Source organism: Phacochoerus africanus, chromosome 8, assembly GCF_016906955.1.
Source record: "Phacochoerus africanus isolate WHEZ1 chromosome 8, ROS_Pafr_v1, whole genome shotgun sequence".
In the NCBI taxonomy this organism is placed as follows: domain Eukaryota; kingdom Metazoa; phylum Chordata; class Mammalia; order Artiodactyla; family Suidae; genus Phacochoerus; species Phacochoerus africanus.
The window spans coordinates 117,248,264-117,261,999 of NC_062551.1; the positions used below are offsets into that span (position 1 = coordinate 117,248,264).

Here is a 13,736-nt window from a genome sequence, read left to right on the forward strand (position 1 = left end):
TAGAGGACCTTTGATTTTAAGGTAAACCAAAGAGCCCCAGCCTTCCAGCAGAACACTCTAGAATACATGGGGCACATATTCCTACTATTGCAAGGTAACTGATTTTCTAGGCTATTTACTTATTTGATACTAATAATGGAATTTTATCCCAAATACATTAAAAGCTCACCAAACCTAATTCAAATTTTCAAATTAGTCTTTGTCTCCAGGAATTTTCAGGAGAAAAATAAAGGAAATATATTTTTCTATTAAAACAAAACAACACTGAGGTCTTAATGATAGTACTAATTCAAATACAAGATTAAGGAGTTTTTGCTTAAACTTATTGATTTTGCATCTTTATCTACCTGACCTCCAGTTGAAAATCCTAGCTTTTACTGACACCAACATAATTACAAAATTTGCTTTAAACTATAATACATACACAACAGTTCCAAAATAATAATATGATTACTGAAAATAGTTTAAGGTTGTATTATAAGCTTTTATGCCGTGGAGTCAAATTATGAACTTTGAGATTACCTGGAAAATTTCCTCATTATGGGGCTATGCCAACCACTCAATAAACAGGTAAAATTCATTTGCATCATTTTTCTATAATATTAGGAATTCTTAAAATCAGATTGTTTCATAATTATGTCACTATATAAATAATTTCAAGGTTAAATTTACAAAACAAAGTATAAAAACTAAGTATATTCAGAGAATTCTGTCTTATATTCCTTTCCTCATATTGTTCCTCCCCATTCCTGGCCCTATGTAAATTTAATAAAATTATATATATCCTTCTTTAGCATACTATAAGTATTTTTTTCTACTTCACATACAGAAAGATATTTTTCGTTACTTTTTATAGCTTCATGTTACTCTCTTTGGATACACTATAAATGAATATGGGGACATTATAATTGAATATGATGGACTTTTTTTTGGTAACCTTTTTTTTATTCCCATTTATAAATGACATTGCAACAAACTGCCTTGTGCATATGTCTTCCTGTATTTTTGCCAGTGTGCCTTTGAGATAAATTCCTAACAAGAGATTCCTAAAGAGATTGCTAGGCCAAATGTCAAATGAATGTTTAATTTTGCTAGATATTGCCACATTTATTCCAAATTTTTGCATTTTTACCAGCAATGCATGAGAATACTCATTCCCCCCACAGCCTTCTCAAAGGAACATTTTGTAAATATTCAGATTTTTATTAATCTGGAAGATAGAAGCTGCATTTCTCTTATTAGGAGAGAATGGTTTTCAGTAATTTAGGTAACTATATTCAAGGGACATTTGCATTGCTTTCTATGAGAACTGTGTGTTCATATTTCTAGCCTTATTTTTTTAATATATAATTTTGATTACTCCTTTTTTTTTAAGAAGACTTTCATGTATTGGCCTATTAAGTGTTGTATAGGTTGCTAATAATTTTTCAGTTTATCATTTCATTTTTATTTTGTTTACATTTTTTATCATGCAAAAGTTGTGTGTGTGTAATAAAACTTTAAGTATAGTTTAGGAAAGCTTTCCTACAGCCCAGTTATAAGAAATTCAACCATTTAATTTATTCCTAATATATGAGTGGCTTTACAGTACACATTTGGACTTCATTCTGGTATATAAGTTCAAGAAATTCCTAATAATCTACCAAGCATGAGCCAGTAGGAGTTGGTTCCAGTATACCACTCATTGCTGGTGGAACGTGCCATTGTCATTGACAAGCTGTTGGCTGGAGATACATGGGTAGTGTCTGCGTGATGTTTCAGTTTGTATCTTCTTAGGTATAATAACTGTGTATATTTTCATCAAATCAATAAAGTTCCTGGTGCCTCAAACTTTCCAAATTAAAACCTCTTTGAACACTGAGAACATGTGTCATTATTTTTGATGAAGTGTACAATATAGCTTCAAGGAAAAATGGATAACTATTTGGCAAAAAAATGTGTTATTCCTGTAGCTGAGATTTTTCTGGAATAAAACAGCAATCATTCAGTAGCATAACAGTGCTGCTACTTTTAGAAACAGCAACAGAATAGAAAGATGTTCTTGTAGGGAAAGGGACATTATGTACTAAATGGTCTTGTTTTTAGCAGACTGACACTGACTTATAACACCTTATTCACATTATTCTCTCCAGATTAGAGAATATAACATCCTCAAATGGACACAAAGAAACATAAGATACAGTAAAAACTCACCACTACTAGAAGCATCATTCAGATTTAGCAGTCCCCCTCCTAGCCCTCTGTAACTATGGTAACTGTAGGTACCATTTCCATTGATATACAGCACCTCCTGTGAGCCTGAAACAGCTGAGGTTGAGTAAGTGCCTTGGGCCGCCTCTGGTTTACACTGTTTGTCACCTGGAGCAGATTCATCCTGCAATGACAATAGCATTTCATTATTTACCAAATCATCATACAATTTCACCTTGAACAGGACTATTATATTGTTAACTACATGTCTGCATTGAATAAGAAAAAAAGTAGTCAAGTTAGCATATATGCACATTTTTAACAACTTTGCTAAAAACTATTAAAAGGAAAGCAAAGTAACAATATGAGACAGATTGGAGATGGGGCAAGTTCCAGTTTCCAACTGAAGTTAAAATTACATGAAGAGAGTTGTTCACAATAGCCAAGAGAAGGAAGTAGCCTAAATGTCTATTGACAGGTAAATAAAGAAAAGATGGTATAGGACTTCCCTGGAGGCTCAGTAGGTTAATGATCCAGCATTGTCTCTGCTGTGGCACAGGTTCAATCTCTGACCCAGAATTTTAGCATGCCATGGGAATGGCCAAATATACATATATATGAAAATATGGCATATAAATACAATGCAATAGTATTCTGCCTCAAGGAAAGGAGGAAATCCTGTTATATCCTACAATATGGATGAACCTTCAGAACATAATGCTAAGTGAAATAAGCCAATCACAAAAAGACAAAGGTGGCATAATTCCACTTATTTTAAATAAAGTAGTCAAGCATAGAGAAAGAGAAAGCAGAACGGTGGCTGTATGAGTTGAGGGGTAGGGAGTTGTTCAATGGGTGATTCAGTCATGCAGGATCAGGGAGTGGTTCTGGGTAGGGGGGCGTCCTGTTGCACAAAAATGTGTATGTGGTTGACAATATCGGAAATCATTGGGATGGTGAATTTTATACTAAAAGTTAACAAAAGCACTAGTTAGGCTTAAAAAATTACATTGAAGAGAAGTTACGATTTGCAAAAATTGGTTTTCTTGAAATTTTTTTTTTGAAGTCTGCTCTCTGTCACTCTCTATTTCATGGCCATAAGAAAGATTTATGGTGTGCTGATCCCACACTAGACATATTACATGCATCACAACAGCCTTACAAAGATCGGAGTAAACCCAGGCTGTTTAGCTTGTTTTTCTTTCTTTTCTTTTCTTTTTTTTTTTTTTTTTTTTTGTCTTTTTGCCATTTCTTGGGCAGCTCCCATGGCATATGGAGGTTCCCAGGCTAGGGGTCCAATTGGAGCTGTAGCTGCTGGCCTATACCAGAGCCACAGCAACACGGGATCCGAGCCACATCTGCAACCTACACCACAGCTCACAGCAATGCCAGATCCTTAACCCACTGAGCAAGGCCAGGGATCGAACCTGCAACCTTGTGGTTCCTAGTCAGATTCGTTAACCACTGAGTCACGATGAGAACTCCTTGTTTTTCTTTTCTTAAGTTGCAATGGTACTACAAACTGTTCTTCAAAACTACTAAACATGTCAAGTTGTAAGGATACTGAAATTATAAGTGGCAATAAATTGTATATATGGTCATAGTAAAACAGATTGAACAAATTTCTCTTCAGCTGGGAGTTTCTAAAGGACATACAACATATATGATTTCGCTTGCCTATTGTATTGTACATCTTTTCTTCTTTTTTTTTAATAAGAAGGAATTAGAAATGCAAATCAAAACAACTATGAGATACCACCTCTTAGCTGTAAGAATGGGCATCATTAATAAGTCCCCAAATAACAAATGCTGAAGAGGGTATGGAGAAAAGGGAACCCTCTTGCACTGTTGGTGGGAATTTAAGTTGGTACAACCACTATGGAAAACAGTATGGAGGTACCTCAGAAAACTACACATAGAACTATCATATGAACCAGCAATCCCATTCTAGGGCATATATCTGAGCAAAACTTTCTTTGAAAAAGACACAGGCACTCTCATGTTCAATGCAGCATTATTCACAATAGCCAAGACATGGAAACAACCCAAATGTCCAACAACAGATGAATGGATTAAGAAGATGTGGTATATATACACAATGGAATACTACTCAGCCATAAAAAGAACAAAATAATGCCATTAGCAACGTAGATGGAACTAGAGACTCTCATGCTAAGTCAAGTAAGTCAGAAAGAGAAAGGCAAATACCATATGATGTCATTTATATCAGAAATTTAATATAAGGTACAAATGAACCTTTTCATGGAAAAGAAACTCATGGACTTGGAGAACAGACATGTAATTGCTGGGGGGGAGGAGGGAGTGAGATGGACTGCAAATCTGGGATTAACAAATGCAAATTATTTCATTTGGAATGGATAAGCAATGAGATTCTGCTGCATAGCACAGGGAACTGTATTTAATCACTTGTGATGGACCATGAAGGAGAATAATGTGAGAAAAAGAATGTATTATATGTGTGACTATTATATGTGTGACACTTTGCTGTACAGTAGAAAATTGACTATATACCAATGGTATATAAAAAAAATCATTATTGAAAAAGAAACATTTCTAGGGAATTCTTAGGAGTTTTTATTTTCGTAATCAGAAGTTTTTGCAGCTTATAAATTTAGAGTACATGTTTAGGGAAACAAATTTTCAAATACATTCTTTTTGTGGCATCAAGTACTAGAAAAAGAGGAAGCATGGGAAAAAGTTTGCTTTATGGATCCAGTGGTATTGCTACAGTCAGAGACAGTATAGTCTTTCACATAGTGAAAGCATTGCCATGATTATCAAAATCATGCAGTTAATGACCTCGCTTTGTTCTTGTAATCTTTTCAACTATAACTGATCTATTCAACTCTATTCCACTCAGCTGTAGATCTTAGAACATTGATCTATAAGCATTTCACATTTTCATTTCTAAGACTATGAAATAAACAGCAAAATCCTTCAATGTAGATTAAACTGAAAATAAGAATTTTCCCAGCATTGCTTTTAAAAAAACAAACTGACAAATTAGTGTCTGAATTGCAATGTCTACTTGTAATTCTCTCCTGCCATTTAAACCTTAGAAATCCCTGGGAAGGTAAATTACTTTAGAGAAACACTTCTCCTGGGAGAAACTGCACTAGAGAAGGGATCCAGAATAGAATCAGATTTTACTGGTATCGCTGGCTTTACCATTTAAACTGGCAAGACAGCAAGTTCCAGAATTTTTTTTAATACTGAAAAGTTGCTCTTCGTGAACAGAAAGTACCCAAAGACTTAGATCATGGACCAAAGAGGACAGGGGGATTCACCATTTTATCACTGATAATAGGGACTTTTTCTAAAGATATAATAATACATACATTTTTTTGTTTGGGGTCTTTTTGGTCCTATGATCAACTTTATATTACAGATAGTAAGAGAGTTTAAATATGCTGATATTGAAGATGATATTTCCAGGAATTTTTTGTTGGTGGAAGTATGTGCCATAATAAGCAGGTCATATGAATTTATAGTGCTACTGTAAAAAGCAACTATTAATAAAGCAACATTCATAGTACAGAAACATAGCAATGTTTAGAATCTGTAACCAGCTGTCTTTTAATTGGCATATTATGATGACAGGGTGAGTGGGAAATGGTCAAACCAATGATGACTACTTATAGAGTACCTAAAAGTTTTGTTTTTTTGTTTTTTTTGTTGTTGTTGTTATTGTTGTTGTTGTTGCTATTTCTTGGGCTGCTCCCGCGGCATATGGAGGTTTCCAGGCTAGGGGTTGAATCGGAGCTGTAGCCACCGGCCTACGCCAGAGCCCCAGCAATGCGGGATCCGAGCCGCATCTGCAGCCTACACCACAGCTCACGGCAACGCCGGATCGTTAACCCACTGAGCAAGGGCAGGGACCGAACCTGCAACCTCATGGTTCCTAGTCGGATTCGTTAACCACTGCGCCACGACGGGAACTCCTGTTTTTTTGTTTTTTTTAAGGGCCACATCCTTGCCCTAGTTTCCAGGCTAGGGGTCAAATCGGAGCTGCAGCTTCCAGCCTACACCACAGCCACAACAATGCCAAATCCCAGCTGGGTCTGTGATTTACACACAGTTTGTGGCAATGCCAGATCCTTCACCCACTGAGCAAGGCCAGGGATCAAACCTGAATCCTCATAGATCCTACTCAGGTTCGCAACCTGCTGAGGCACAATGGGAACTTGCAAAAGTTTTTCATAAAGATACAATGAAATGGTCTTCCTTCTAGGTGTGCTAATCTCCTCCCTGCCTGGGAACAGAGATTATTATATGTATTATATATATACATACTTGTGTATGTGTATATATGTATGTATATTATATATGATACACACATATGTATATATAACATGTTATATAATATATAATAATTTATAAAATTATACATCAATTATATAACAATTATACATAATAATATAATATGTATAATTAATATACATACATATAATATATACATATATGTACACACATATTATGCATATATAATATACATACATATATATGTATAATATACACACATATATGTATATATGTATAGACACACACATATATATACTTCCATTACAGAGTACAGATATGTATTATATATTCATTCAGTTTAAATTTATGAAGTAAGGAGTTCCCATATGGCTCAGTGGAAATGAATCTGACTAGCATCCGTAAGGATGCAGGTTCAATCCCTTGCCTTACTCAGTGGGTTAAGGATCTGGTGTTGCTGTGGTTGTGGCATAGGCTGGAGGCTATAGCTCTGATCAGACCCCTAGGCTGGGAATCTCCATATGCTGCGGGTGTGGCACTAAAAAAGGAAAAAAATAAATTTATGAAATAAGTAAAGCTCAGCAGTAAATTGAATGATGAATCCGTGATATTTGCATAGTTTAATTTTTTTCATATATATAACTTCTATTTCCTATAAAGGAGTATATTTTAAACTACTCTCTTTGGAACTCAAGGCTTCTAGGGGAAATGCCTCAGAGTCTTCCTGAGACTAGGGAGCAAGGGCACAGGGATATGCTTTCCCATTATGTCCTTCTTTACCCAGAGGAGCAGCTCTGCTTTGGTCTCCTCTATACTCATAAAATCACCACATCTGAGGCATTATCAAAACTACTGGGCTAAGAGGTATTGTTTCTATAAAGACATGTAAGACATGTAGCTATTGCAACTCTGAAAGAAGCCAGAATATTCTTTCTTCAAAGCAGTTTTCAGATCATTAGAAAGAGGCTAGCCTCAATTCCACTACTAGTATAACTTCCCAGCTACCTGACTGAAAGTGACTTGGGCAACATGATAAAATCTGAGTTTCCAGTTTGCAAAAATGAGTGGCTCTTATGCTTACATATCCAGTTTATCTTGGTGTGTTTGAAAAATGACAATAAAATACACCTATTGGATAAGCTTCTTAATGATGATAAAAAAAAGGGAGAAGGCCTTGTCTCCACAGTATTTTTCTCTTCAGTTCTTTGTATGCTAGAATTAATTTGTATTATTAAACATACTATTTTTTTCAAATTTGCCTCAGTCTTTTCATTATTAACTGTTATTCTAAACCACAGTAACTGCACTGAGCAGGCAGATAATTAATTCCATTAATAATCAAAACAGGCCTTGTAGGGAATCATTTGTATTCAGATGTAGGTTTACACTATTAATGCTTTGGCAGTCCACTATATGTTGAAAAATACAACATACAAAAATCCCAATAAAATCTGTTCTTCAGAGTATTTGGGGCAAAAGTTTAATATAAAGTTAATTCATGTTTTTTGTGGATTACTATTATTAGTTTCAAAGAAGCACAGATTTTAATGACATAAAAAATAAATATCCCCTGGAGTCATATTTTATCTCTGTAAGCAACTTTCAATAATTATTAGTTCCCAAAGTTCTCAAAGCTGACAGCTTGCTCCCTGGGTGCTATGAAGATTATTTTCAAAAGAGGATAATACTAATATGCTACAAGACTACATATCTAGGCAATGAAATAAATTTTATTCATCAAAATGTAGAAAAAGTCCTATCTCAGCTTTTATGAAAAATATTTCAAATTTTCCCTAAATTTTCCATTAAAAAGGTAGTATCAACATGATGGAATGACCATCAGCATTGCACCAAATAATGCAGAGTTGTTTTGATTCAGATTTCCTTCATTAAAAATATACAACAGAGTAAACAGTTACAGTGACTTCAATAATTAGGCTCTGGTCTTATCGATATATATCTCCTTTATGTATATAAATATGCATTTCATATTTCCAAAAAAATGGGCTTACAATAGGTTGGGTTATTACTTACAGATGGAGGGTAAGATCAGGAATGATGTAGGAGAGCAGATATTGTTTACTCATGACCTTCTCATCTACACACTGTTTGGGAAGACTGGTCTGTACTCCTTTGTACCCTATCCGTGGAAACTGGACAGGAAAAACTTGAGTTGCTGAACCTAACCTGGTTCTTGGACCACAGAGACTGAATTCCTAACTCACTTCAGATGTAAAGGAATCCTTTATTCAGGTACCTTACAAAGATATGTTTTGTTCTTTTTCTTTTTTGGCTGCCCCATGGAATATGGAGTTCCTGGGCGAGGGATCCGATCTGAGCTGCAGTTGAGACCTACACCCGAGCTGTAGCAATACCAGGTCCTTTAACCCACTTTGGTGGGCCAGAGATTGAATCTACATCCTGGTGCTGAAGAGACAGCAGGAACTACAACATGGTTTTTTTTTCCCCTTTTTTTTTTTTGCTTTTTAGGACCACCCTAGCGGCATATGGACGTTCCAGGCTAGAGGTCTAATCGGAGCTGCAGCTGCTGGCCTACACCACAGCCACAGCAATGCCATATCCGAGCCACATCTGTGACCTACACCACAGCCCACGGCAATGCTGGATCCTTAACCCACTGAGCGAGACCTGGGATTGAACCCGCAACCTCATGGTTCCTAGTTGGATTCTTCTCCATTGTGCCATGACAGCAACTCCTATGATGTTTTAAAAAATAAAATCTGATTCCATTAAACTTTTAACAATAGGTCTTTTAAAAAATTGCCTTTATGGAGCTCCCCTCGTGGTGCAGTGGTTAACAAATCCGACTAGGAACCATGTTGCGGGTTCAATCCTTGGTCTCACTCAGTGGGTTAAGGATCCAGTGTTGTCAGTGAGCTGTGGTGTAGGTTGCAGACACGGCTCGGATCCTGCGTTGCTGTGGCTCTGGCGTAGGTAGGCGGCTACAGCTCCAATTGGACCCCTAGCCTGGGAACCTCTATATGCCATGGGTGTGGCCTTAGAAGAGACAAAAAAAAAATTGCCTTTATATCTCCTAAGAATTCTACTTTTTCTTAGATTTTATTTTCCCTACCAACTGTTAATTATGCTGTCTTTTTAAATTAACTTTTCTCTGTCTATAAAGATTATCAGAAAACTCCAGTAACATTTTTTGCTAGATTCAATAATCCAATCTTTTCTTCTGTTTGCCTTTCACCTTACACTGTTATAGCAACTGGAGTTTTGCAAGGCACTGTTGCATCAATATGGAACAGTTCACCACTGAGGTGGTCAGAGTACAAGTGATGTACCTTTGTAGAAAAAGAAATACTTGCACAGATGGCACACAAGTTTATCACTGCAAAAAAAAAAAAAAAATTAAACGTGGATAATTCAGGCATCGATTTGCCTGAACTTTCTGTAATGTTTTTACTAGACTTCTATCCTTACATGTGCTTTGAATTCTGTATGAGAGAAGCAGTTTTACTTAACTTACTACTCTAAATTTCTCCTTTTGCTGTTTAAGTATAGATGAGGCCAGGGAGTGCAATTTATTTCACATATAAACTGCTAGAAAACATCTCTACCTTCTAAGAGCTTCTCTTCTTCCATTTGATAGCAAGTGTTCCAGAACTAAGCACCTGGCTAAGAGTTTCCAGGGAAATTCACACAAGATCTGAGAGAACCAAAGCTCCAATTCAAACTGCTTTCCTGCTAAGAAAAAAAAAAAAAAAAAAAAACAGACTGCCCTTAAAGTAAATGTGCTTATTACTTGGGATGGTGAGAAGTGATTTATGATGCCATCAAAACACACACGCATACACTCACATCTATAACAACACTCAGTAACTTTTTTTCATGTAGTTAGGAGCATCGATATAACCTACACGTCTTGGTCACACGAATGATTAAGATGTTGACACAGATGGTTGTTCTTTGTAAAGATGCTCCCAAACCCACTAGAAAATTAATAGGGAAAAACAGGTTTTAACTAAATCCAAAGAGCTGAATGATAAGATCTGAAATAATGGAGAAGCTGGATTTTGTTTCTGACTTGAGAAACCAAAACTACAGCAGGATAGCTTTAACCCATTAAACTCTTCCCAGAAAGGTTATTGTGTTAACCAACTCCCTTTGTAGCAATATTTACACATGCACCACCCACACACATGATTTTATAAATAATAAAGTTTTGAGAAACACTGACTTAAAGAAAAATGCAAAATATATATGGTCCTCAACCTGATATGTATGGATGCATGGCTGGAAAATTATAAACCAGTATACTGCAAAGCCATCTACTCCAAAATTCTTCCTAATGGACGTAAAGTTTTATTTCTAACTTTTTTTATTTCTAACTTTTTTTTATTTCTCTCTCTGCTAGTAGAGAGTTAGTATTTTAAATTGCAACCTTAAATTTAACACTTTTTTACTTAGCTATTGACCCCCCAAAATGGGAATTTAAAAAATAGACGTCTTTTTTTCTATAGGCTTCTAACACTTAATTTCAAGTTCCTTTGTTAATATAACCAAAATGAAAATTTAAAAGTAATGTTCCTGGAGTTCCCATTGTGGCTCAATGGGTTAAGGACCTGATGTAGTCTTTGTAAGGATGTGGCCTCGTTCGGTGTGTTAAGGATCTGGTGTTGCCGCAAGCTGCAGCAGAGGTCACAGTTGTAGCTTGGATCCGGTGTTGCTGTGGCTGTGCTGTAGGCATGCAGCTGTAGCTCCGATTTGACCCCTATCCTGGGAACCTCCGTATGCCACAGGTGCGGCCATAAAAAGAAAAAAGAAAAAGTAATGTTCCTTTGATGTTCTAAAATCTGACTGCAGATACAAATTTTTTGGTCATCGATTTCATGTGTTTCATGGTATTTTTCACCTCAGAAAAATCTGTCAACTTTAGTACTGCAATACCAAATTGGCAATTTTTCACATTCAATTTTACTTTAAGAATAAGAAATATTTTCTTCTAATTGCAATATTTTTGTTTTTCCTGAGTTTTTATCTTTTACTTATTTTTTTAAATCTAAACTTAAACATCTTTGACTAAATCCCTTTATTGGCAATTGGGCTCTACAGATTAAAAAAAAAAAAAACTTCCTTAAATCATTTATTTCTTAATCTTAATATTCTCTTTCGGTAAGATAGTTGCATTATTTTACCTGGTGATTCTAGGTAAAGTAATGGCAGGAATGGTTTCTGATATTACCCATATAATTCAATTCTCAAATTCTCACTTCTAGTTTCTGCCTTCCCTCTGAGGTTCATGCCTGAATTTCCTATTACTCGGTTACATTAACTTAACATTTTGAAATTAATTTTCTCTTTCCTCTAGATACCTATTATTAAAATTTTAAATTAAAAATCAAAACAACACCTGTTCTATTACCAGAGTTTCTTTTTCTAGGTTTTGCAGCATGGCAAGATTTTTTTTTTCTCTTACACAGGCTTCCCTCATACAAGACCCAAGCCTTCTCAGCTCCATCTTGGAAACGGCCCTGGTTGTCAACTGAGAAACACTCACTGCTAATACAAAATTCAGAAACCCATAATTTCTCCTTTGGGCTATTGTGATCACCTCCTGACCAGTGTTGGTTCCTTTACATCTTGTCCACCTCTTTTCAAATGTATCTTTTGAAATCACTTATCATGTTGATTTCTCTTTAAAAGCTTCTGAGATTTCTTGTTTCCTGGAGAATAAAACCAAAGCTCCTGGCCCTCAAGAGTTTGACAACAATCTTGCCAGTGACAATTTCCGCCATTTCCTCTCACGCACTCCATATTCTGGTCATAGCTTAAACTGAAAAAATAAATCTTACCAGTGTAATATTCTGAGTCACCTACATTGCCATGTATGTGTACTGATATTCAGCAAGTTTCTCACCTGCAATTATTATGTATTATATCCTCTGATGCTGGTTTATCATTTAATTTTTAATTTTACTTCCACAATTTTCACCTATGTATCTAATGATGAATAACAAACTAAAGTTTTCTTTAGAGCGTTTTAGTACTTTTACTTTTTGTGAGATCAAAAAGTGTTTTGTAGATAAGGCAGACTTATTCATGGCTTTTATCAAAAGTAAGGAGGAAAAAAGATGGCATTTTCCTTTTATGTATTCTTACTAACCTAAATTCCAAAATAACAGAATATTTTTCCCCCTAAATTTCTGCTCTATCCACCAGACACCCTCAAACAAAAGTAAAGCCTATTTATTTTAAATTCTGTATATTCTTCTATTATATTCTATCTTCTATCATAAAGATAAAATTATCTTTATGAAAAAAATGCAAGAAAAGAAAATAAAGAATAAAAGATATCCTAGAAGAGAACAAAGCCTTCAATCATATATGTAAATTAGTTTTTTAGTTCTCAGATTACTATAGATAAAAGACCTTGGACCAAATATCCTATAACTGATGAGAAGTATAAAAAGAATGTCAACACAATTATTCTAACAATTAGAAATTTCTGCATTGTAGTAACATGGATGGGCCTAGAGATTATCATACTAAGTGAAGTTAGAGAAGGACAAATATCATATGAGATCACTTATATATGAAATCTAATTTAAAAATGATACAAAAGAACTTATTTATAAAACAGAAACAAACTCATAGATTTTGAAATCAAACTTATGGTTACATGGAGGGGAGGAATAAATTATGAGGATGGGAATAACATATACATGCTACTGTATATAAAATAGATAATTAACAAGGGCCTACTATATAGCATAAGGAAATATACACAATACCTGTAATAACCTATATGGGAAAAAAGAATGGATATCTGTATATGTATATGCTGATTCACTTTGCTGTACACCTGAAAGTAATACAACATTGTAAGTTAACTATACTCCAATAAATTTAAAAAAAAAGGCATTTCTCCAAAACAATATTCTAAACATGATAGCTACATTAGAATATTTAGCTATAAAAAATTACAGCTAAAACCAAAATTCTGAAAAAATAAATATTACAGTTGTAAAAAAATTAATAACTATTTGTAGCAATTAAACTTTGAGTACAATGGAGATGGATAAGATATTTTTCAGAGAAGTTAAGCATTAACTACTACATAAGAATCCTATGAACATGATGATGTCAGAAGATTAGGGCTAATAACAGCATAATTAACAGCTATCTAGAATATGATGGGCACCTTGGAGAGGTTCATTATTTTATCTACAGTGTGATCAAATTTGATACATGACAAGGATTTCTAAGGGGATTTAATTGGTAGTTAATTCTAGTCT

General features: G+C 34.9%; 1 protein-coding gene across 4 annotated transcripts in view; it reads right to left on the reverse strand.

Moving 5' to 3' along the window:
• The window catches only part of NOL4 (nucleolar protein 4), a 455,264-nt gene that overhangs the window by 55,553 nt on the left and 385,975 nt on the right, over nt 1-13,736 (reverse strand). For all 4 annotated transcript variants that reach the window (XM_047791744.1, XM_047791746.1, XM_047791747.1 and 1 more), the window contains one exon: nt 2,194-2,374. In XM_047791744.1, the coding sequence (XP_047647700.1) occupies nt 2,194-2,374 (181 nt within the window). The remainder of the gene's footprint in view (nt 1-2,193; nt 2,375-13,736) is intronic.